The sequence below is a fragment of the Mirounga angustirostris genome, unplaced genomic scaffold, assembly GCF_029215605.1.
Source record: "Mirounga angustirostris isolate CCGP_5_RB_7025 unplaced genomic scaffold, mMirAng1.0.hap1 SCAF_7, whole genome shotgun sequence".
NCBI classification, from domain to species: domain Eukaryota; kingdom Metazoa; phylum Chordata; class Mammalia; order Carnivora; family Phocidae; genus Mirounga; species Mirounga angustirostris.
The window spans coordinates 138,589,951-138,617,058 of NW_026991715.1; the positions used below are offsets into that span (position 1 = coordinate 138,589,951).

General features: G+C 35.0%; 1 protein-coding gene across 4 annotated transcripts in view; it reads left to right on the forward strand.

Moving 5' to 3' along the window:
- Nucleotides 1–7,328: 7,328 nt before the first annotated feature.
- The window catches only part of CDH18 (cadherin 18), a 315,869-nt gene continuing 296,089 nt past the window's right edge, over nt 7,329–27,108 (forward strand). For 2 of the 4 annotated variants that reach the window (XM_045888202.2, XM_064595613.1), the window contains exon 1: nt 7,384–7,814. In XM_045888202.2, the coding sequence (XP_045744158.1) occupies nt 7,587–7,814 (228 nt within the window). In that variant the 5' untranslated portion in view covers nt 7,384–7,586. Of the gene's footprint in view, nt 7,815–27,108 lie in introns of all 4 variants that reach the window. The other 2 variants (XM_045888209.1, XM_064595614.1) reach the window with 2 other exon arrangements.

The window sequence follows — 27,108 nt, forward strand, 5'->3', positions numbered from 1 at the left end:
AGCATGTACTCTGAATTAATTTCTCTATTTCTCATTTATCTTTCATTCAATGTTGTTGAATTCAACAAACATTTGAATGCTGTTCATTCAACAAACATTTACTCATTGGCTACATTATTAGAAGTACTTTACAGGAGCTGGAAAATACCCAGACATAGTATGAGAACTTAAAAAACAACAACAACAACAAAACAAAAACCAAAACAAACAAATAAAACCAAAAAAAACCTGATACAAAGGGAAAATTAAATAACACCTATATAAATAATTAGAATGCTGGTCTGCAATAGTAACACAGGATTAGATAATGCTATGGTGATTTAGAGGAGCAAACAGTTCCATTGAACTATGGTATCCAGACTTGCAAGTGAAGGGTTTGAGATTTTACCCTACTATCAAGCTTACGAGTTAGGCTGCCACAGTTTTGTAGATGCTGACAGAACATATGAAACTCAGAAGCAGAGAAAAAAGGCCTTCTTATCCAAATCACAGCAGGTGGCATGAGTTCTCCTTGCTCCTTACATCCTATGGGGTAACATGAAGCAGCCCAGGTACATGCCACACACACACTATGGGTCATGGCTAAGGAACACTAAGCTTTGGAATCCTCAGTGTTATATTGGGTCTGCTAGCAGACCTCTTCAATCCGTGCCCTAAAGGAAGACATTATAATCCAGTCAGAAAACAAATCTGCTTTCTGCCCCAAAGGGAGGTTCTAACTTACTTTCTTTCAAGGCTGTTTGCTATACATGTACCCACGGGAAAATAGCATCAAACAAAGCTGTCAATGCCACTCATTCAGAAGATGTGTAGAAACACAAGAGACCCAAAGAGAATTGTTCTCCAAAACAGAGAGGTCTTTGTGGAGAAACATTCGTTAGTCTAGGCCTCAGATGATAGGTATTACTAAAGGAAATTTGGAGAGTAAGGCTCTTAAGGCTAAGAAAGAAGAATGAGCCATGTGAGGGAGTAATGCCTGTATGTACATACATAATACTTTCATACCTGCCTACATGAAATTTAATATCTATTACACTTGCAATATTAATATTTTTAGAAGACTCTATTTGAGAGAGAGCACAAGCAGGGGGAGGAGCAGAGGGACAAGCAGACTCCCCGCTGAGCTGGGAGCCTGACACAGGGCTCCATCCTAGGACCCTGAGATATGACCTGAGCTGGTCAGATGCTTAACTGGCTGAGCCACCCAGGTGCCCAACAATATTAATATTTCTAACAGAAAAACATAATATGTCAAAGTTAGTGCTTTCTTATTTATATTATTTATGTATTATATTTTAGGGAGAGCCATACTTTGAGATAATTTTAAATGTATATGTGTATATATACATATAGGGTAAAATCTCAAACCCTTCACTTGCAAGTCTGGATACCATAGTTCAATGGAACTGTTTGCTCCTCTAAATCACCATAGCATTATCTAATCCCATTTTACTATTGCAGACCAGCATTCTAATATATATATATATAATATATATATATCTAATATATATATATCTATATATATATATATATATATACACATATACACATACATCCTTTAAGCAAATGCAATTTATCATATCGAACTTTGGAGCTAAGAGAATATCCTAAAATGGTCAGGTTGAGATTGAAATATTGATTTGGGGATCAACCTAGTGATAAAACTTGAAACAAATTTAGGCGAAGCCCTCCACAATCTATGTGGTTTATGAGTATTTGCATTTTTACTGTAAGCAAGAGTTCCAATTGACACAGATTGAGAAGAGTAAAATTGCTAAACAGATAAATTGCCAATTGAAAGAGAAAAAACAACTATTTTCTCAACGGAGAAAATAGTAAAAATGGTGAAGGACAAGAAGGTAAAACAAAACTCAGATGTCAATATCATTAGAAATGGAACAAGAACTAGACAGAACAAGAGAATGATACCAAAATTCTTGATCATTGAATCCAAAAATGGTGGAAACCATAGGTCCAGCATCAGACATATGCCTGAGAATGCATCTTGTCAGCAATGGGAGTTATGCTTGTAATCACAAGATTTTAGAACATCCTGAAGGTAAGGCAAACACACACACAAGGATATATAGATAAGTATTAAATAATTGTTAACCTTAAAAAATGGCTCTTGTTCAGTATTTGTAAACTTCATCTTTATAAGTACTCCAGAATTCAAACATAAAATTAATTCCCTTATATTTAAATCTGCCTGACAGTGTGACGGCTTTAAATAATTCATCATAGAAAAGTTAAGTTGCTTTATTTTCAAGATGACACAAAGAACAGCTTTCTCATCTGATTAATATACAGGTTTGACAGTTGGGAAACCCCACTTATGTGTATTGAGCATCATATTCCCATTGACTTGTACTTACTTCTCCCACAAGATGTCTTTATATATCTCACATTGAAAGTAATTCCAAACAATATGGACTTTCCATTATACTTTATCTTCTTTGACATTTTATGTTTAGGCTAGGCTTGCTCTATGCAAAGTCAGATAAATTCCTACCAAGTAACATATAATGCTAGAGTTTAGAAGTTGGTAGCAATTAAAATTCTAGGGTTTTTGAATATGTGGAGTATCACATGTCACCCATCACATATGGAGACTGGAATGGTAAATTCATGAAATAAAGTCAACAGAGTATTTTTTTACAAAGACATTTTCAAAGTAACAAAAAGGGCAAAACTTTTTAAAAATGCAACAAAAGGCATTCTCTAGACCTCTTTAGAGTTCAAAGTTTAAAAGTTAAGAACAAATTGGTAAAAAAAAAAATCCAGGAAAAGGCACACATTTCAAGCAGTAACATTTGGGATAAATGTGAGCATACATTTCTCTGAGAATATTGTTTCCTAGGAGCTCTCTGAAGGAATGCCTGAATTGAAGATCTGTAAATGCCTATCTTGGGTGATGTGAGTAACTCAGTGTAAGTGAGGAAAATAATTTACAAATAATACTCAGTTATTAAATCATGAATTCAGATAATCAGATTGCTGCACATGCTCAAAGATAATTCAATTAGAATCTTTATTCATAAATGAAAAATGTGAAGCTCAGAGTAAAAAAAAATGCTTATGAAAATGTGATTTAGTGTTCTATAAGATGAACATTTGTGGCCATGTCTCTTGACTCATGGTACACTGTTACTAACTCTACTGTGGAGGAGGGAGCAGTTAAAAAAGCAAGGGTCCAGTATCTGGAAGCAACGTTTCACTTAAGTAACTGAGCAGAGGGGAGAGGTCTACATTATACATTATTGCATGTAATGAATTATTTGGAAATTACTTCTTTTTTGGACTGACAGTAATGTTTTTTATCAGAGACAATTCTTTCAAATAACAGATGTCAAAGTTGATGATGGAAAGCAGCAAATAAATTTATTGGAAAAATATTGTGCAGCCATCAAAACTGATGAGGGCTAAAGAATCAGGTTTTGGAAGTGGAAACCAAAAGTTAGATAGTAATTTCAGGTACTCACCACTGAAACAGTGTAGCTAGAATGACTCTTAACTCATGCAACTGCCCCTGGACTCCCCCAGAAGGCTGCTGGACTAACATCTGCTACATCTGGACCTTGAGAACCTCAGCACCATTGTGAAAAATTTCTCAATTGTCTCTCCATTCATCCATCATTTGTTTCAGGGTGCTGGAACATATAATTACCATGCATATGTCATTGGTATAAATTCTAATTAAAATGTTGTAAGAAGAAAGTACCAGGTCACTAAGTGTTTAGAGGTGAAAGGGCTCTGTTTATCAGACTTCATATATTGGACTGTTCCATGAAAGTTGGGAAGGTGTTTGAGTGCTGCTTAATCAGAAAATGGCAGATGTCTGCAACATATTTCCACTGTGTTAGTCTTAATATTTTAATATAATTTGTGTTTTAATTCTTTCTGACCTATGCAGGGATGGATTTCTTGAAGTAGAGCAGATTTTTATATTTGGAGATCTGTCTTCTCATAGTAAATGAAATTACTTACAAAAGTACAGTAGTAATATTTACATTTGTTCTTTCATTCCACAGAGACTTATCACTTTATAATTATCATAGTAGAGATTCTAAAGATACATTTGTAGATTAAAATGCATTTATATATTTTTGGAATGCCAGGCAAGATCAATATTATAAAGAACACACTCATTCTACATATCTGTAATGCATTACAAAAACCACTTTCTTCACCTTCACTCATGAATTATGCTTTGTTAAACAACTTAACATAAAGGGCAAAGATGTTAATTTCATTTAAAAATCACACCAAGTGGTGTGAAAGTATTAAGATAGCACCTTCTGTATATTCATCAATTTGACTTTTTTTTTTTAAGATTTTATTTATTTATTTGACAGAGAGAGACACAGCGAGAGAGGGAACACAAGCAGGGGGAGTGAGAGAGGGAGAAGCAGGCTTCCTGCGGAGCAGGGAGCCCAATGAGGGGGCTCGATCCCAGGACCCTGGGACCATGACCTGAGTCGAAGGCAGATGCTTAATGACTGAGCCACCCAGGCGCCCCCATCATCAATTTGACTTCTAAGAAGAATGACTAAAGTTTCTTTTCCAAAATCTGTGACTTGAAAATTGTCTGTTGATACATAAAAAGTATATAAAATTCAAGTAATTTATTAGACTGGAAAGAATATTAAAATCAATTATTCAAGCCACAAATTTTGGTAAATGAGAAAATTGAGACTCAAAGAAATTAGATGATTCATATGTTTGTACTATAAGTACATTGTTGAAAAAACAAAGGAAACAAAACCTGTTTTTTTCTGACTTTCTTTCCAGTGCTCTCATCATGTTGGAGCTGCAATGGTATTTTAACATATTAAAAATATGTTAGATTGACTCCTTTCATTTATTTAGTCCTATGCATTTAAGTTTTCTCCATGTCTTCTCAAGATTTGATAGCTCATTTCTTTGTAGTGCTGAATAATATTCCATTATCTGGCTCTACCAGTTTATTTATCCATTCACCTACTGAATAACATCTTGGTGCTTCCAAGTTTTGGCAATTATGAACAAAGTTACTATAAATATTCACATGCAGGTTTTTGTGTGGACATAAGTTTTCAACTCTTTTGCGTAAATAGCAAGAAGAACAATTGCTGGTTTTATGAAAGAGTATGTTTAGTTTTGTAAGAAACCACCAAATTGACTTCCAAAGTATTGCTATTTTGTATTCCCACCACTCACGAATGAGAATTCCCGTTGCTCTTCATCCTCTTAAGTATTTGGTATTGTCAATGTTCCAGATTTTTACCATTCTAATGGGTATGTAGTGGTATCTTATCATTGTTTTAACTTGCATTTCCCTGATGGCATATGATATGGACTATCTTTTCATATGCTTATTTGCTATCTGTATATCTTCTATGGTGAGATGTCTGTTAAGGTCTTTTTGCCCATTAAAAAAAAAGTAAAATTAAATTAAAAAAAATGAAAAATAGTGTTTTTGAGTCATTTTTAATTTCAATCAGTGAAATATTTATCTTTGCTTCCATAAAATATTGCAAACTTCAAGTTATATTTACCAGATAATTAAAATGAAATCCTAGTTCTAATCAATACAGTTCTTGCACAACTGGTAAAAAAGCATAACCATTAACCCTAATTTATGGGGAGAGATACTGATAGAGAAAAGCACCATATTCTAAGTCTTATGTGAGATTTTTTTCATTCCCTACTTGATATAAATATTTTTCTCAATTGTGTGAAAGAATTGTCATGGTGACTTATTTGTATACAGTTTGTTAAATCTTTATATCATCATGTCATCTACCTTATAATTTTTTCAGACTTAAATTTCAGTTTGTGTTGGTGTACCGGGGTGAATTTTATGAAATGAGAAAGTGATTCACCTAATATTTTTACTAGCTAGAGCAGCCATAATCTTGAATCCAAAAATTTTTTTTTTCCTAAATACATATTAAAACACACAGATAGGGGCGCCTGGGTGGCTCCATCAGTTAAGCATCTACCTTCTGCTAAGGTCATGATCCTAGAGTCTGGGATCAAGCCCTGCATCAGGCTCCCCGCTCAGCGGGGAGATTGCTTCTCGCTCTCCCTCTGCCTGCCACTCCCCCTGTTTGTACTCTCTCTCTCTGTCAAATAAATAAATAAAATCTTTAAAAAAATAAATAAATAACATATATACAGCAAAATTTGCTACACAATTTCATGTTTTTATAAGCTAATAATTTCAGGGTCAACTTTTTTTCCCCTTATCCTCTCTTCTCTTCCAGAAATGTGTCTTAAGTTTGGCTTTATTGTCCAATTGTACTGAAATCTAAGTCCAAGTCCTCGATATTTCATATTTAAAAATCAAAGCATTTCCTCCTGCTATTTTTGCCACCATTATTTTGTTCCTTTTACCTTTCTTTACATAGCTGCTAGAATTATGTGTAATGTCATCCCCAAGCTTGAAATCTGTTTTGCCTATATATGAAGACCACACCCAGGAGTATTATCTGCAGACCTCTCAAAATTCAGTCAAGCTATAATTCAGCCAAATGATGCGCTCTCGCTTATATTCAGCTGTGCCAATCTGATATCCATGTATGGAGTTATCTTAAATCGCATACATTTTTTTTTTCAGCCATGTTCCTTTCTGCTGTGTTTTATTTTTTTCTATTGTACTTATTAAGCAATTCAAGTATCTACTTGATTGATCTATGACAGTTTTCAACTGTAAAGTATTTTGAGTATTTTGTTGAAGTACAGTGAGTCACATGTAGCATGTAATCCAAGTATAGTATGTGTTGTGAATCTGTATCACATTTAACAAAAAAACAAAATGAACACAAAAGCAAACAAAATTTACATTTACTGTGGAGTGCCTAATAGATCCCATGTTCTAAGAGATCATATTACACCTGTGCAGATACTCATGGTCAGTTTCTGAGCATTTCTGCAATCCCAAGGGCTGCATTTCTGTTGTTTCAAAGGATTTTATACATACATACATATATAAATATACAAATATGCATATATATGTATATATGCACAAATATTCAAATACATAAATTATTTTAAAATAAAAATATATACAAATAAATATATGTATATAAATACTAATATATATATTATATACATTTGTTTTTAAATATTGAGAACAGTACAGATAGGGAGGTCCTTATAAAAATGTATGCAGTATGCAGGCTTATGCATGACTATGTGTATGCGTGTTTGCATGTATTTCCAAAAGAATTTGTATATATTCTTTACTTATCAGCATCACACTACAAAATAGTATAATTTGCATTCAGAGAAAATACTTAAAGCTACCGTGTTTTGTAATATATATCATTTTCTCTCTTTCCATTAGGTAGAAAATGGTTGTCCGTGTTCACTTACTGTGAAGATTTGGAATCAGACAACTACACCTTTGATTCTCCAAGTGTTTCAGGATGTAAATGTAGCCTGACCTTTCCCTAATGGGCAGTTAAATCATGGACACGCTAAACAATTTACTTTGGACTGTCCTTTCAAAAGATGCTCTGGCTTCTCTCTTGAATGCGCACTAAGCATTTATAACTGACAAGGAAAAGAAAGGAGACTGTGAACTGGAAAGCTATCTTACAATGAAAATTACGAGCACATCTTGCATCTGTCCAGTCCTAGTCTGTCTCTGTTTTGTGCAGAGGTGTTATGGAACTGCTCACCACAGCTCCATCAAGGTGACCAGAAACCAGACCAAACATATTGAAGGTGAAACCGAAGTCCACCATCGTCCCAAAAGGGGATGGGTTTGGAATCAGTTCTTTGTTTTAGAAGAACATATGGGACCAGATCCTCAGTATGTTGGAAAAGTAAGTTTTTGTTATTTTTTTTTTCTTATTCTAAGAAATTATGGGATAAGACGAGAGTGGGGTTGGGTTGGTTTGGAAAAGACATGGAAAGTAGAATGAAATATGCTATAGAATACTATTACTTCTACTAAAGGGTTTAAAATAATGACTGTAAAAAAAGGAGCTTTACCAGCCATGTCACCTCTCCCTAAACATTAGTCCATACATTCTGGACTGAATGTTCTTCACCAGTATATTACTCTTTACATTATTTTGTATAAAATGGAAATATTTAATTGAACACACAATTGAATAATTTTGTCTTTATTACCATGAAGGTATATTGAAATTCACAAAGTCATTTATTTGTGCATTGATATTTATATTTTTTAATCTATTGCTAATGCACATGAAGCAAAAGAGCACACTTTTTCAAGACACCTAATTTATTTTTATTAATTGTTACAGGAATTGTATTTGAATTTAAGTCTTTTAAAAGCACATGGATATTTTTTCAATTCCCCAAATTAATTTCCATATAAATGCTGATATATATTTTAAATATGCATTCGGTATACACAGGATGTACAGATTTTATTAACATTCCAAAAGAATGAAGTTGATAAAATAATCAGTAACTTCAGACAAACTTCCCTTTCTCTGGAAAATACAAGACAATTTAATGGCTTATCAAACCATTAGGAAATTGTGTGCTCAGTAATAGGGGACAGCTTAACCACGTGTCATGTAGGCTCCAGGGTAGAGAATAGAGTGGGAGATGGAGAGACCTTCTGATGAATTACGGATCATTGAAAGCAGCCACTTAGGTTTGTTCAGTACCTCTGGGAGAAACAGTAAGCACAGCAGTAGAATCTCCATGACTGCAGGCTCAGTGAATTCCATCTCCCTGCTTGACTATTTATTTTCACTTTAGCACTGTTAGTACTAAAAAAAAAAAAAAAAAAAAAATGAAAGAAAAGAAAAGAAGAAAAAAATAGTACTGCATCCAAGCCATGGTACTTCCCTCATATGTAGGCAGTGTAGGATCACAAGCCATCTGCTTTACCCCTCATCCAACAGGGATGCACTGGGTTGCAGCTGTATTTTCCATAGCCAGCAGGAGGGGCAGAGTCAGAATGTGGTACATAAAAAAAAGATCTGAAACAATTCTATAATTTTCTTATATGCACATTAAAATGAGATGAAGCAACTCATCTTCATCATTTCCTTTTTTTTTCTACAAAGTATTTGATAAAGTAAATGGAAAAAGATGTGCTGAAATAAAAACATAATATACTAAATTACTTGAAAGTTAATTTGGTTATGAACTTCAAAATGCTTTTCTATAATAATTTCTTATCCTTGAAAAGGAGAAAAATAAGAAACAAAAAACTTCCCCCCTTTAGGTGTATACCAAAAGGAAAACATATTTTATTATCATAAATATTCTGTTATGTATATTTCTTGTCATTTCAATCTAACTGAAAAAAAAATTTGCTGAAAAGGGACATATTAGACAAATTTCATTTCCTCTTGCATCATCTCATTTGGTAAACGATGTAGCCATAATAGGTAGATCAATTTCAAACATTCTTTCTGGGCTTGAGTGCCAATGAACATATGGTTGAGAGCTTGTTACCAACCAGGAGGAGGTGGAGGTCTGTGAAGCTGTTCATATTTGTGGAGGTTCTTTAGAAATTGGTATCTGTTCTATTGTTTACAGAATCAGTAGACAAATATAAAGGGTCATACCCAAGGATGTGGTTCTCTTCTTCACTATCTGACCTGATACACTCACTTAGTCTTTCTACTCTATTCTAATCTTCCTTTATGAGAAATTCTATCTTGATTGTATAGATTCTTTCCACTTATCTATTACTACATACATACATAAAAACATAACTGATTTTTAAGACTACAAAGCTCAATCCATAGTGATTAAAATAATGCTCTTTGCCCCATTATTTTAATTGGTTCAAGATGTAAATTTATATTTCACACAAATACATTCATAAGGAGCCAGCTATGTATTTTCATAGCACTTATAAATAAAATATAGAATCATTACAATTACTATGAGCATGAAAAAGAACTGAAAATTATCAACTTGGACCTTTTCTGCCACAGAAATGATAGCAGTTGTGTCAGTAGAAATAATTAGTAGTCATGAAATGCAGTTTTTGTATTAAAATAGTATTTTTGTAGATGTATTATGTATACATATTTTAAATTAACCTTGAGCTCTTGATTATAATTTTGTATATCTGCAGTTATATTTCACATTATAAAACAACTTTAATTGGGCTTTTGATTAGGGCTCAAACTCCTAAGTGTTTTGATACATACCGACTTCTCATATATTTCTTATAAGTTTTTTAGCGTTTTCTAGTCAATGATTGGATTATTATGAAGGCGTTTATTTTGTTGACAGTAGTCAATATATACTGCTCACCACTAAGACTTTTTTTTATTTTATTTTTTTATTCTTATGTTAATCCCCATACATTATATCATTAGTTTTAGATGAAGTGTTCCATGATTCATTGTTTGTGCATAACACCCCGGGCTCCATGCAGAATGTGCCCTCCTCAATACCCACCACCAGGCTAACCCATCCTCCCACCCCCCTCCCCTCTAGAACCCTCAGTTTGTTTTTCAGAGTCCATCGTCTCTCATGGTTCGTCTACCCTTCCGATTTCCCCCACTTCATTCTTCCCCTCCCGCTACCTTCTTCTTCTTCTTCTTTTTTTTTTTTTCTTAACATATATTGCATTATTTGTTTCAGAGGTACAGATCTGAGGTTCAACAGTCTTGCACAATTCACAGTGCTTACCAGAGCACATACCCTCCCCAGTGTCTATCACCCAGTCACCCCATCCCTCCCACCCCACCCCCGACTCCAGCAACCCTCAGTTTGTTTCCTGCAATTAAGAATTCCTCATATCAGTGAGATCATATGATGCATGTCTTTCTCTGTTTGACTTATTTCACTCAACATAATACCCTCCAGTTCCATCCACGTCGTTGCAAATGGCAAGATCTCAGTCCTTTTGATGGCTGCATAATATTCCATTGTATATATATATACCACCTCTTCTTTATCCATTCATCTGTCGATGGACATCTTGGCTCTTTCCACAGCTTGGCTATTGTGAACATTGCGCTATAAACATCGGGGTGCACGTACCCCTTCGGATCCCTACTTTTGTATCTTTGGGGTAAATACCCAGTAGTGCAATTGCTGGATCATATGGTAGCTCTATTTTCAACTTTTTGAGGAACCTCCATACAGTTTTCCAGAGTATCCGCACCAGCTTGCATTCCCACCAACAGTATAGGAGGGCCCCCCTTTCACCGCATCCCTGCCAACATCTGTCGTTTCCTGACTTGTTAATTTTAGCCATTCTGACTGGTGTGAGGTGGTATCTCATTGAGGTTTTGATTTGGATTTCCCTGATGCCGAGCGATATTGAGCACTTTTTCATGTGTCTCTTGGCGATTTGGATGTCTTCTTTGCAGAAATGTCTGTTCATGTCTTCTGCCCATTTCTTGATTGGATTCTTTGTTCTTTGGGTGTTGAGTTTGATGAGTTCTTTATAGATTTTGGATACTAGCCCTTTATCTGATGTCATTTGCAAATATCTTCTCCCATTCTGTCGGTTGTCTTTTGGTTTTGTTGACTGTTTCCTTTGCTTTGCAAAAGCTTTTTATCTTGATGAAGTCCCAATAGTTCATTTTTGCCCTTGCTTCCCTTGCCTTGGCGAAGTTTCTAGGAAGAAGTTGCTTCGGCTGAGGTCAAAGAGGTTGCTACTTGTGTTCTCCTTTAGGATTTTGATGGACTCCTGTCTCACATTGAGGTCTTTCAACCATTTGGAGTCTATTTTTGTGTGTGGTGTAAGGAAATGGTCCAGTTTCATTCTTCTGCATGTGGCTATCCAATTTTCCCAACACCATTTGTTGAAGAGACTGTCTTTGTTCCATTGGACATTCTTTCCTGCTTTGTCAAAGATGAGTTGACCATAGAGTTGAGGGTCCATTTCTGGGCTCTCTATTCTGTTCCATTGATCTATGTGTCTGTTTTTGTGCCAGTACCATGCTGTCTTGATGATGACAGCTTTGTAATAGAGCTGGAAGTCCGGAATTGTGATGCCGCCGGCTTTGCTTTTCTTTTTCAACATTCCGCTGGCTATGTGGGGTCTTTTCTGGTTCCATACAAATTTTAGGATTATTTGTTCCATTTCTTTGAAAAAAGTGGATGGTATTTTGATGGGGATTGCATTGAAAGTGTAGATTGCTCTAGGTAGCATTGACATCTTCACAATATTTGTTCTTCCAATCCATGAGCATGGAATGTTTTTCCATTTCTTTGTGTCTTCCGCAATTTCTTTCATGAGTATTTTATAGTTTTCTGAGTACAGATTCTTTGTCTCTTTGGTTAGATTTATTCCTAGGTATCTTATGGTTTTGGGTGCAATTGTAAATGGGATCAACTCCTTAATTTCTCTTTCTTCTGTCTTGTTGTTGGTGTATAGGAATGCCACTGACTTCTGTGCATTGATTTTACATCCTGCCACTTTACTGAATTCCTGTATGAGTTCTAGCAGTTTTGGGGTGGAGTCTTTTGGGTTTTCCACATAAAGTATCATATCATCTGCAAAGAACAAGAGTTTGACTTCTTCTTTGCCAATTTGGATGCCTTTGATTTCTTTTTGTTGTCTGATTGCTGTGGCTAGGACTTCCAATAGTATGTTGAATAGCAGTGGTGATAGTGGACATCCCTGCCGCGTTCCTGACCTTAGGGGGAAAGCTCTCAGTTTTTCCCCATTGAGAATGATATTCACTGTAGGTTTTTCATAGATGGCTTTTATGATATTGAGGTATGTACCCTCTATGCCTATACTCTGAAGAGTTTTGATCAAGAAAGGATGCTGTACTTTGTCAAAAGCTTTTTCTGCATCTATTGAGAGGATCATATGATTCTTGTTCTTTCTTTTGTTAATGTATTGTATCACAGTGATTGATTTGCGGATGTTGAACCAACCTTGCAGCCCAGGGATAAATCCCACTTGGTCATGGTGAATAATCCTTTTAATGTACTGTTGGATCCTATTGGCTAGTATTTTGGTGAGAATTTTTGCATCCATGTTCATCAGGGATATTGGTCTGTAATTTTCCTTTTTGATGGGGTCTTTGTCTGGTTTTGGGATCAAGGTAATGCTGGCCTCATAAAATGAGTTTGGAAGTTTTCCTTCCATTTCTATTTTTTGGAACAGTTTCAGAAGAATAGGTATTAATTCTTCTTTAAATATTTGGTAGAATTCCCCTGGGAAGCCATCTGGCCCTGGGCTTTTGTTTGTTGGGAGATTTTTGATGACTGCTTCAATTTCCTTAGTGGTTATAGGTCTGTTCAGGTTTTCTATTTCTTCCTGGTTCAGTTTTGGTAGTTGATACATCTCTAGGAATGCATCCATTTCTTCCAGGTTATCTAATTTGCTGGCATAGAGTTGCTCATAATATGTTCTTATAATTGTTTGTATTTCTTTGGTGTTGGTTGTGGTCTCTCCTCTTTCATTCATGATTTTGTTGATTTGGGTCATTTCTCTTTTCTTTTTGATAAGTCTGGCCAGGGGTTTATCAATCTTGTTAATGCTTTCAAAGAACCAGCTCCTAGTTTTGTTGATCTGTTCTACTGTTCTTTTAGTTTCTATTTCATTGATTTCTGCTCTGATCTTTATTATTTCTCTTCTCCTGCTGCGTTTAGGCTTTATTTGCTGTTCTTTCTCCAGCTCCTTTAGGTGGAGGGTTAGGTTGTGTACTTGAGACCTTTCTTGTTTCTTGAGAAAGGCTTGTATTGCTATATACTTTCCTCTTAGGACTGCCTTTGCTGCATCCCAAAGATTTTGAATAGTTGTGTTTTCATTTTCGTTGGTGTCCATGTTTTTTTTAATTCTTCTTTAATTTCCTGATTGACCCATTCATTCTTCAGTAGGATGCTCCTTAGCCTCCATGTATTTGAGTTCTTTCCAACTTTCCTCTTGTGATTGAGTTCTAGTTTCAAAGCATTGTGGTCTGAAAATAGGCAGGGAATGATCCCAATCTTTTGGTACCGGTTGAGACCTGATTTATGACCTAGGATGTGATCTATTCTGGAGAATGTTCCATGGGCACTAGAGAAGAATGTGTATTCCGTTGCTTTGGGATGGAATGTTCTGAATATGTCTGTGAAGTCCATTTGGTCCAGTGTGTCATTTAAAGTCTTTATTTCCTTGTTGATCTTTTGCTTAGACAATCTGTCCATTTCAGTGAGGGGGCTGTTAAAGTCCCCCACTATTATTGTATTGTTGTCGATGTGTTTCTTTGTTTTTGTTATTAATTGCCTTATATAATTGGCTGCTCCCATGTTAGGGCCATAGATCTTTACAATTGTTAGATCTTCTTGTTGGATAGATCCTTTAAGTAGGATATAATGTCCCTCCTCATCTCTTATTATGGTCTTTGGTTTAAAATCTAATCTGTCTGATATACGGATTGCCACCCCAGCTTTCTTTTGGTGTCCATTAGCATGGTAAATGGTTTTCCACCCCCTCACTTTCAATCTGGGGGTGTCTTTGGTTCTAAAATGAGTCTCTTGCAGACAGCATATCGATGGGTCTTGTTTTTTTAATCCAGTCTGATAACCTGTGTCTTTTGATTGGGGCATTTAGCCCATTTACATTCAGGGTAACTATTGAAAGATAGGAATTTAGTGCCATTGTATTGCCTGTAAGGTGACTGTTACCGTATATTGTCTGTGTTCCTTTCTGGTCTATGTTGCTTTTAGGCTCTCTCTTTGCTTAGAGGACCCCTTTCAAGATTTCCTGTAGGGCTGGTTTTGTGTTTGCAAATTCCTTTAGTTTTTGTTTGTCCTGGAAGCTTTTTATCTCTCCTTCAATTTTCAATGACAGCCTAGCTGGATATAGTATTCTTGGCTGCATATTTTTCTCATTTAGTGCTCTGAATATATCCTGCTAGTCCTTTCTGGCCTGCCAGGTCTCTGTGGATAGGTCTGTTGCCAATCTAATGTTTCTACCCTTGTAGGTTACATATCTCTTCTCCCGAGCTGCTTTCAGGATTTTCTCTTTGTCTATGAGACTTGTAAGTTTTACTATTAGATGTCGGGGTGTTGACCTATTTTTATTGATTTTGAGAGGGGTTCTCTGTGCTTCCTGGATTTTCATGCCTGTTTCTTTCCCCAAATTAGGGAAGTTCTCTGCTATAATTTGCTCCATTATACCTTCTGCCCCTCTCTCTCTTTCTTCTTCTTCTGGCATCCCAATTATTCTAATGTTGTTTCATCTTATGGTATCGCTTATCTCTCGAATTCTGCCCTCGTGATCCAGTAGTTGTTTATCTCTCTTTTTCTCAGCTTCTTTATTTTCCATCATTTCATCTTCTATATTACTGATTCTCTCTTCTGCCTCATTTATTCTAGCAGATAGCGCCCCCATTTTTTATTGCACCTCATTAATAGCCTTTTTGATTTCTACTTGGTTAGATTTTAGTTCTTTACTTCTCCAGAAAGGGTTTCTCTAATAACTTCCATATTTTTTTCAAGCCCAGCTAGTATCTTTAAAGTGATGATTCTGAACTCTAGATCTGACATTGTACTAATGTCCATATTGAGTAGGTCCCCGGCAGTCAGTACTACCTCTTGTTCTTTTTGTTGAGGTGATTTTTTCCATCTTGTCATTTTGTGCAGAGGAGAATAGATTAATGAGAGAACAAAATGCTAGCAGAGTAACGTCCCCAGAAAATATACTCTAAACAAATCAGAAAAGACCTGAAGCAGTGGGAAAAGAAAGGGAAAGAGAGAAAAAAGAAAACGAAAAAGATAAAGATAAAAACAAAAACAAACAAAACAAAACAACAACAACAACAAAAAACCAGAATGTGATCAAATATGATCAGGCTGGTATATAGATCAGTGCCACACACTAGATTTGGGGTGTATTTTGGTCTTTTAGAAGAAAGTGCCTCCCAAAATTTTAAAGAAAGAAAAACTTATATATGTACAAAAATAAGGGTTGATATGATGAAGGGATGGAATATGACTGTAAAGATGGAAATTATAAAAAAATTTATAAAAGGAATTGATAAGAAGTTGTTTGAAAAAAGAAAGAAGAGGATTTAAAAAAAGAAAAAAAGGAGAGAATGTGATCAGGCGGGGGAATAGAAAACACCATATACTAGAGATTTAGGGTATATTTTAATCTGTTAGAAGAAACTATCTCAAAATTTTAAAGAGAGAACAACTTATATATATAAGCCAAAAATATGGGTAACTACTATGAAGGGATAGAATATGACTCTAAAAATGAAAAATATTTTTTTTAAAGGGATTGATAAGATGTTGGTTGAAAAAGGGAAAAAGAAAAATTCAAAAAAAAAGAAAAAAGAAAAAAAGACAGTTAAAAAAAATTAACTTTGAAAGACTAAAGAATCATGGTAAAAAAGCCATGAATTCTATGTGCAGTATTCCCCTAGCGCTGGAGTTCTGCCCTTCTCATTGATCGGTAAACTTGGTCTTGGCTGGCTGTTGTCACTGATCTTCTGGGGAGGGGCCTGTTGCCGTGGTTTCCAAATGTCTCTGCCGGAGGCGGAATTGCCCCGCCCTTGCCCCCTCCCGGCTGAGTCATCTGCTCGGGTTTGCGCTCCGGGGCTTTTGTTCCCTGCGAGCTTTCCGTCCAGCTTTGGAGGCGGAGAGTGAAAATGGCGGCCTCCCAATCTCCGCCCCGGAGGAGCCGAGAACTCGGGGCCCCGCTCCTCAGTGAGCCCCAGAGAAAAGCCATCAGTCACTCCCGTCTCCCCGGTCTCCGGCCGCACTCCGTGCTCACCCGGCCTGTGACCGCGCGTTTCTATCTCTGGCACCGACCCCGGGTGGAGTCTCCCAACCCAGCAGATCCCTGCGGTGCCCTCCCGCGCGGCTCCTCCCGGGGGAGGAAGGTGAGTCTCCCCGGATCTGCCGCTTGCTGGGTCCCTGCTGGAGGAGCAGGGGCCCGACTGTGCCGCGGATCACGGTTTATGGCCACCCCGAGCTGAGAGCCCGCGCCTGGGCTCCGCCTCTGCAGCCGGCTTCCCTGCTCCGTTACCTGGGAGCTCTGCCGCCCTCAGGCACCCCCGGTCTTTCTGTGACCCCGAGGGTCCTGAGACCCCACTGTCCCGGAGGGTTCCACCCCCCGCTTAGCCACCAGAGTGACGTCCCTTGGTGGAGCAGACTTTTAAAAGTTCCGATTTTGTGCTCCGTGGTTCTATCATTTGCCAGAAGCGGCCGATGGAGGCCCCTCCCCCGCCGTCTATCCTCCCGAATATCGCCTCGGATTCACTTCTCCGCACGTCCTACCTTCCAGAAAGTGGTCGCTTTTCTGATGAGAGAGTTGTTGCTCTTCTTTTCTTCGATATCCTGTTGAATTTGTGGGTGTTCAGAATGGTTTGATCCATATCCAGCTGAATTCCTGAGACCCGACGAAATCCAGGTCTCCTACTTCTCCGCCATCTTGCTCCACCCCCCCCACCACTAAGACTTTTGTATATGGCTAAGACCATGATCATAGAGCTATTTCTAATCGTAAATAGTAGAATTATACATATTCATGCATAATATATATACACCATTATACATGCCTATAATTATACATATATATATGTATGTATAATGTATAATCCATATGTTTCCTGATGGCATTGACCATGAAAGATCAAATACCGAAACTAGCATGGATATATATCATGAATTTGATCTCATGGAATTATTAAAAATCTTTTTGTGTATCTTACGGACTTAAAGAAGTTTTTTAAATAATCGAAGGGTTAGGGTAGGGGAACTATAATAGCACACTGGTTAGAAAGTAAGTCCTTTCCTCCTAGAACAAATTATATAGTAATGGCATTATAATTTTAAAACAAAAGTGTTTTTTCTTTTCTAAAAATCATGTAAAAAACTTGATTTTTACATGAACAGTGCTGAATGAATCCCATTATTACTGAGGATATAATTTTATATAAGTTATCACACAATTTCTAAAATTTATGCCATCCATAAACACCTAACATTGGAATAGACTCATTGTCTTCATGAGATACCAATGATTACTAAGCAAAGAGCTAGGTTTGAGTTATAGCTTCTCTGCTTATTATCTGTCTTATGGCTGGCAAGTCTCTTTCATTCCCTGTATTTCTGTTTCCTTAAAGGTGAAACTGGGAAATACTGTTTGGTATTTCTGATACTAATTCAACTATAAAGTTTAGTTTATGGTTTAGATCATGGGTCAGTTAAACTATAGTCTGTGTGCCAAATTCAGCCTGTGCACATTTTGATATTGTCAACATACTAAACAAGTTTTGGGTTGTTTGTTTTCATTTTTAAATTCTTGAATTTTTTAAAAAAGTTTTGTGACATATGGGAATTATGTGATATTCAAATATCAGTTTCCACGACTAATGTGTTTTTTTAAATATAGCCACACTGCATGTATGTATTGTATATGGCTATTTTCAAGCTACAATGGTAGAATGAAGAGGTGGACAAAGAAAGTAAGGTACCCAAAGTCTAAAATATTTACTAATGGAATTTGCAGGAAATGTTTGTGAGCTTCTAGTTAAGATGTCTACCTCACTTAGTATATTGTGAATACTTTAGAAGCAAGTTCTAGGACTGCTTCATCTTAACACATACAGTATCTATCTCAGTGCCTATTGTAATGATCAAATGGTAATTCATGGAAAGTGCTCCCTGAGTATAAACTTTTGTAGCCATGTTAACGGTTGTGATAATTATTTGAAATTATTGAAACAAAAATCTCACTAATAATTGCCTTTATGATGGATAGAATTTTTGAAAATTTTGAAATTTTCAAATGGTAAAATTTTTGACTTCATCATTTTCACTGGAGTACCATTCACCCATAGATATTTTAATGAATGTTTATTAACTCTCATGTTTTAATTTTTATTGTTGTTGTTTTGTTGCTATTTCATGCAATTATATAATGAGTGTTCTACACACAATTAACATACATATAGGTATGTCTGTGGGAGAAATTTCCAAAGGTGAGATTCTGATTCAGATAAATAAATCTTTAATTTTGGTAGATACTACTAGATCCCCTTCTGTAGGTACTGCAATATTTTGCACTTCTCTCCCTGATGTAGAAAAGTAACTATTTCTCTACAGCAGTGCCAATAATGGGGTTGTAAAACTTGGAATTTTGCAAATATAATAGGTGAAAAATAGCATCTTTGTGTACTTTTAATGTATGTTTCTCTTATTAGGAGTGAAATTGACCATCATTTCATATTTGAGGGATACAAGTTTTTTTTACTAACTGTTCATGTCCCTTGATATTATATTCTTTTGTTAGACTCTTTAACTTATCAATACTAAGTTCTTTATGTAATAGGTACAATAATTTCTTGCCAATGATATAAGTTAACAATAGTTTTTTCACAGTTGCCATTTGTCTCTGGACTTTGTTTATAATTTCTGATTTATAAAAAATTTATTATTTTAACATAGTAATTCCTGGCATTTTTTTTGTTCTTTATTTTTTCCCCAATATTTTCTTTATTGACATATAATTACAATATAGAGTTATATTAGTTTCAGTTATAGAGTGTAATGATTCAGTGGTTCTATGCATTACTCAGTGCTCATCATGACAAGAGTACTCTTAATACTCTTTATTTTACACATCCTGTCACCCACCTCTCTGACAACTACCAGTTTGTTCTCTGTATTTAAGAGTCACTTCTTCATTTGTTCATTGATCTCTTTTTTCTTTGTTTGTGTTGTTTTTTAAATTTCATATATGAGTGAAATCATATGGTATTTGTCTTTCTCTGTTTTACTTATTTCACTTACATTATACTGTCTAGGTCCACCCCTGTTGTTGCACATGGCAAGATCTCATTCTTTTTTATGACTAATATTCCTTCATATACCCACACCACATCTTCCTTACCCATTTAACCATCAACCACTTGAATTTCTTTCCTATCCTTGCTATTGTAAATAATGCTGAATAAACATAGGGGTGCATGTATCTCTTTGAATTAGTGTTTTTGTTTTCTTTGGGTAAATACACACTAGTGTAATTACTGGATCATATGGTAATTCTATTTTTTTGTTTTTTTGGTAATTCTATTTTTAAATTTTTAGGAAACTCCATACTCTTTTCCACAGTGACTGCACTAGTTTACATCCCCACCAACAGTGCAGGAGGGTTCCTTTTTCTCCAAATCCTTGCCAACACTTGCTATTGCTTTTCTTTTTGATTCCAGCCACTCTGACAGAAGTAAGGCAATATTTCATTTCATCTGTCAGAATGGCTAGAATAAGAAAGACAAAGTCCTAGCATTCTTTGACTAAACCATGTTTTTTTTAAAGATTTTATTAATTTATTTGAGAGAGAGAGTGAGAGAGAGAGAGCATGAGTGGGGGATAGGGGCAGAGGGAGAGGGAGAAGCTAACTCCCCAATGAGCAAGGAACCCAACATGGGGCTCCATCCCAGAATCCCTGGATCATGATCTGAAATAAATGCAGATGCACCTCTTGACTAAACCATATTGTATTTGACTCGGAGTCTTCTGATATTTGAGGTTATTGGTGTTCAGAATTAGTGACAGTAGATAAAAATACATTCTTCAGGCCTTAACATATATAGCTTATGGTGTGAAAGTGGAAATGTTTATGTTAGAGACCAAAAATTATAACTTAGAATACAGTTGAATTTCTGTTTTTTAGCCACTCGCTATTGGCTGTTTTATGTCTTTGTCTCATGGTTCCTGATAGATTGTACCCTAGAGGTGCAGGTTGTAATTGCAAAGTGTATTGACTCCAACTAGTTTATGTTAGAAATATTTAAACATATGTAATTGGTAGAATTTACCTAAAAATATACATTGCAAATAATGTCTGTTAATGCCTGCTGCAAATAATGTCTGCTGGCAATAGGCTTCATATATTTCCAGTGGTAACTCCTTGTGATTAGCTATATGCTTTGCTCCATAAGTATGCATTATTTTCATTTGAATAATATAATAGAAGATTATTTCTTTAACCAGCCAGGCATTCTTACATAAAAAGTAAAGAAAACTCTGTTTTTCTAGGGTATCTGTAAGTGGATATTTTTTACATTGCATTATTTGATAATTAAGGAGAATGGAATAAAAATCATAGATAAGAAGTCAGAGACTAAAAGGTGTGTTTCTACTTAGCAGTGCATTTTAGGCTAAGATATTTAGTCTATTCACAACTTTATGTTTAGGTGTAGGGCTCTATTGACATTAAAGATACATTTGATAATAAAAACTTAAAATTTCTCAAAATAAGCAAATGAATTATATTTTCCATCTTCACTTTCTTACATTTATGGTGTATCTGCTCTGTTTATAACTATTAGATTTTTTCTAGATATAAACCATAACTTGTAGAAGCTATTGCTTACATCTATTAAGAGTTTAGTTACTAAAATTCTACCACTCTCTCCCTCTCTGCATCCTATCCTGAATAGATGAGTATAGACTATACACAATTATTCTTAAATTGCTTTTTTAAAAACAACTAACATGTAGAAGATAAGCAAGAAATTTTAGTAAAATAAAGGAGCTAAGAAATCATCTTGTTAAATCAATCAAGTAATAGAAAGCAACAATGCTCAGAACAGGTAAGTGACCTCTTCTTCTTCAGGGGATTAGTTATGGTAATGCCAAAGAAGGAATTGTAACGTATCTGATTCTATAATGAGAATCAGTTTCTAATAAACAGTGCATGAAATTCTTCTCTCATCATCACTATTACTGCCATTATTCTATACTTTTTTCTTTCTTTAAAAGAGAACCTTCAAATCTCTTTTAATATGAAGTGCTGTAGTTTCAAATTAAATAAATGATTCTGAGGTTAAAGAGAGAATAAATCATGTAGAAAGGATAGGGAAGGTTCAAGCTTTTAAGAAAATAATGTATAATATCTCTAATATCATTATGAGCTCTGAATTAAAAATTAAGTGTGCAGCAGGGAAAGGTCCTAATTGTCATTTAATATTGTCAAAATGATAATTTTATGAACATTTTTATCATAACTTCCTTGAAATAGAAAACTTCGTGTATCAAAACATGACATTTAAATTTTATATAGATGACAATGTGATGACATGATGTCGTGTGAAATTAATTATGACACACAGTTCTATATGGAAATGGAACTTTTCAAATATTTATTGTGGAAATTTAACTATTTAGATCCAGTTCTACAAGAAATTGGATGCATAAAAGGGGATTTTGATTTGGTGTATATTTCATTTAATTTATAGAGATTTAGGATCTTTTTTTAAGGAAATCAGATTTCATTAAGGTTAATTACATTTTTAGAGAATATGTGATATTTTATTATTTAAATATAACTTAAAATGTTTAAGTTAATTAATTCATTTCTTAATGCTACACTGACAATTTTTAAAGGTCATACTACATATGCCATGGCCATGACATTTATATTTATTCACATTGTGAACTTTATATTGCTATATAAACATATCCATCTGTGTGTGTGTGTGTTTATCAGTGGTGCTAACCCAGAAGTGACTTTCATCCCTGGGAGCTTTGGCAATGTCTAGAAACAAATTTTGCCGGGGCTAAATTGTCTATTAGTTATAGATGGCATCATCAATAGGGTTCATGATACTTAAAGGGCCCAGAAAACGTTTTAATGCATTTTCAAATCAGAATAAAATATGAAAATATATATTATTTAGGCTGTATTATATTAGTCTTTATATCAATACAGCTATAAACAGATTTTGTCACTTTAATTGAAAACGGGGCCCAAAATGAAAAATGGTCAACCATCCATGGAAGTTCTAATGTGAATCTGATTTTGGGTTCAATGTACTTCTTTCTGAAATATAACTGTGTCCCATTTCTTTTTAATTCATATACTTGATTTTTTTAAATTTTAATTCCAGTATAGTTAACATAGAGTGTATATTAGTTTCAAGTGTATAATATAGTGATTCAACAGTTCCACACATTACCCAGTGCTCATCATGACAGGTGTACTCTTTCATCCCTATCACCTATTTCACCCAACCCACCATCCACCTCCTCCACCAAGAAGAGGTCACTTAATTATTTTGAGCATCATTGTTTTCTATTACTTGAAAAAATTAGCAAGTGATTTCTTAGCTCCTTTATTTTACTAAAGTTCCTTGCTTATCTTCTACGTGTTTGTTGCTTTTAATAAAGCAACCATCAGTTTATTCTCTATAGTTAAGAGTCTATTTCTTGGTTTGTCTCTAGCTTTCTCTCTTTATTTTCCTTTAATCCTTTGTTTTGTTTCTTAAATTCCACATATGAATGAAATCATATGGTATTTGTCTTTCTCTGACTGATTTATTTCACTTAGCATAATACTCTCTAGCTTCATCCATGTCTTTGCAAAAGGCAAGATTTCATTCTTTTTAATGGCTGAGTAATACTCCACTGTATGTACACATATATGTATATAGATAGATATGTAGATAGATATAGATACATACCACTTCTTTATCCATTCATCAGTCAATGGACACTTGGGCTCCTTCCTTTACTTGCCTATTGTAAATAACACTGCTATAAACATCAGGGTGCATGTATCCCTTTGAAATAGTGTTTTTGCATTCTTTGGGTAAATACTCAGTAGTGTGATTACCAGATCATAGGGTTGTTCTATTGTAACTTTTGAGGCACCTTCATATTGTTTTCCACAGTGGCTGCACCAGTTTGCATTGGCACCAATAGTATAAGAGATTCCTTTATCTCCACATCTTAGGGAACACTTGCTTCTTGTGTTTTTGATTTTAGCCATTCTGACAGGTGTAAGGTGATATCTTATAGTTTTGATTTGCATTTCCCTGATGATGAGGATGTTGAGCATCTTTTCAGGTGCCTGTTGGCCATCTGTATTTTCTTCTTTGGAGAAATGTCTGTTCATGTCTTCTGCCCATTTTTAATTGGGTTATTTGTTTTTAGGGTGTTGAGTTGTGTAAGTTCTTTATATATTTTGGATACCAACCCTTTATTGGATATGTCATTTACAAATACCTTCTCCCATTCAGTAGGTTGCCTTTTAGTTTTGTTGATTGTTTCCTTTGGTGTGCAGAAGCTTTGTATTTTGATATAGTCCAAATAGTTTATTTTTGCTTTTACTTCCCTTGCCTGAGAAGACATATCTAGAAAAATTTTGCTATCAGGGTGCCTGGGTGGCTCAGTCAGTTAAGCATCTCTCTCTTGATTTCAGCTCAGGTTATGATCTCAGGGTCATTAGATCAAGCCCCACATTGGGCTCTGTGCTGGACCTGAAACCTGCTTAAAATTCTCTCTCTCTCTCTCTCTCTCCCCCACTCATCCCCACCTCCCACTCACTCTCTCAGAAAGAAAGAAAGAAAGAAAGAAAGAAAGAAAGAAAGAAAGAAAGAAAGAAAGAAAAAAGAAAGAAAGAAAGAAAGAAAGAAAGAAAAAAGAAAGAAAGAAAGAAAGAAAGAAAGAAAGAAAGAAAGAAAGAAAGAAGAAAGAAAGAAAGAAGAAAGAAAGAAAGAAGAAAGAAAGAAAGAAAGAAAGAAAGAAAGAAAGAAAGAAAGAAAGAAAGAAAGAAAGAAAGAAAGAAAAAAGAGAAAAAGAAAAATGTTGCTATGGCAGATTACAGAGAAATTACTGCCTGTGCTCTCTTCTATGATTGTTTTGGTTAACTGATATACTTTATAAAGTTTAAAGTTAATACCTTTACCATAATCCTAAACTATAGAAATAATTTAGTATATTTAAACACTCTGCTTTCCATTTTTCATATTATATTTGTCTAATATCTTTTTCCTCATTAAAAAAGTACTTTCTAGGTTTTTCATGATTAAAATTATTTAAACATTAGATTTTGCTTGGATTTACTCAGATTTACCAATATCTATTTTTTATTGCTTACATACAATCATTTATTTATTTTCTATTTAGCATGTGAGCAGTAAAAGCTTTTTTTTTTTTTTTTTTTTTTTTTTTTACACTGAATCATTGTTTTGTGTGTATGGGATTCTATGATGAGTTTTTCCATTACTGTTTTCTTAAAGTTATATTGTATGGTGAATCTATTTTTGATGAGAGATTTGTTGTGATTTCATTTTTAATTTCCTCTTTTGTTTAGGTTGATTTCAGGATTATCACTCTTTGTGGCCTATAGATGCACTAATGTGTCTAGACTTTGATTATTTTTCTTTATCTGGCTTTCTATTTCTTTCAGTATGTATATTAAGTAAGTAGGGTTGCCAATACACAGTACTCTAAACTGAGTGGTTTATAACAGAAACTTATTTTCTCACCATCCTAGATGCTAGAAATCTGAAATCAAGATGTTGGCAGGGTTGATTCCTCTTGTGGTTTCTGAGAGAAGACTTTTTTAAGGCCATTCTCCTTGGCTTGTAGACAGCTGTCTTCATGTTCACATGGTATTCTTCATGTATATGCATCTCTGTGTCCAAATTTCCCCTTTTCATATGAACATCAGTCAGATTAGAGTCCACTTAATGAACTCATTTTAACTTAATGAGCTCTGTAAAAACCCTATCTCTAAAAGTACTGGGGATTAGACTTTGAAATACGAATTTTGCTGGTAATTCAACCCACAGCAGTGTAAAATCAGTCCTTGTATAATTATTGAGATTTTTATACTTAATTATAGAACTATAGTATATGTTGTTTCTTTGCATTTTTGATTTCCTCATTTATTGTTTCATTCTAAAATTTCTATTTGATATAATTTCTGTCAAATTTATTTCTAGCATACAAATCCTCTAAGTTGAATGTTTAGTATGTTCTTTGACTTACACATGATTAATTTAAATATATTTTTAAATTTCTAATTGTATTTGGTTCCATTTTTCCTTTTTGTGTAATGACCTGTCCTTTCATTTTTACTTCTGTTTCTTCTCATAGGATTTTAGTTATTGCAAACCACTAATTAATAATCTTGTTCAAATTTTCTAATTTATGTTTGTGCTTGATGAATTTGCATAATTCTTTTGTTTATTCACTGTCATGGAGATTCGATCCCAATATGCCTTTTAAAATTTTACATTCATTTGCCCTCAATAGTATACATAAGTAGGAATAGGGATTTTGGTTGGATTCCTCCAAAATATAGCTTAAGAAATATCAGTGGAAAGTCACTTATCTTTTTGTCTGCTGGCAACCAGTTGGTTTTATAAATCTGAATGAATATTAATTTTTAAATTTTAACTATAATTTCTTGTCCATACATTCAGTGGAAATAGCAACAACAGTAACACCAATAAACACACACACAAAATAAAACATATCTTTCATCTGGGCTACAACTTTTGGTTTCAGTTTATTGCAGAACTCTTATTAGAATCAAGAACTTCTACTAGACCATTAACTTCCTTGTACTTTCTGAAGCTGGTGGGTAAATTGTCTAATTTTCATTTCATGCAGTGTTTTTAAGTAGCCTTGGTTTTTTCAGATACCTTCATTCTGAGAGTCCTATACCTTGAGGAGAATGAAAATTGCGATTTCTAATATTCAGGAGATGCAATAACTAAATTCTTGGTACCCAAAGCTTTCATCCAGTTTAATTTCCCCCAGAGGAATGAGGCTGGCTGCCAGCTGGAAATGATCTCCCAGGTACTAAGTTTTCTCTCCTTTCCTTTTCTCCAGAGAATTATCTTTCACTGTTTTTATTTTTTATTTTTATTTTTTTAAAGATTTATTTATTTATTTATTTGACAGAGACACAGCGAGAGAGGGAACACAAGCAGGGGGAGTGGGAGAGGGAGAAGCAGACTTCTGCTGAGCAGGGAGCCCGACCCGGGGCTCAATCCCAGGACCCTGGGACCATGACCTGAACCGAAGGCACATGCTTAATGACTGAGCCACCCAGGCACCCCTCTTTCACTGTTTTTAGCTCATTCATATAATACTTCAACTTTTAATTTTTATACATCATTTTGACCATTTATAGTAAGATACATGTCTTTTTTGGCTTTGCCATTTTATTGGTCATATCTTGCCTCAAGTTTTTCTTTATACAGAAACAATATTTGGATTAGGTAATCTTCTTAATATCTGTTCTGGATATAAATAATAGTATTAGGGGTGCCTGGGTGGCTCAGATGGTTGAGCATCTGCCTTCAGCTCGGGTCATGATCCCAGGGTCCTGGGATTGAGCGTGCATCGGGCTCCTGGCTCAGCGGGGAGCCTCCTTCTCTCTCTGCCTCTGCCTCTTCCCCTGCTCATGCT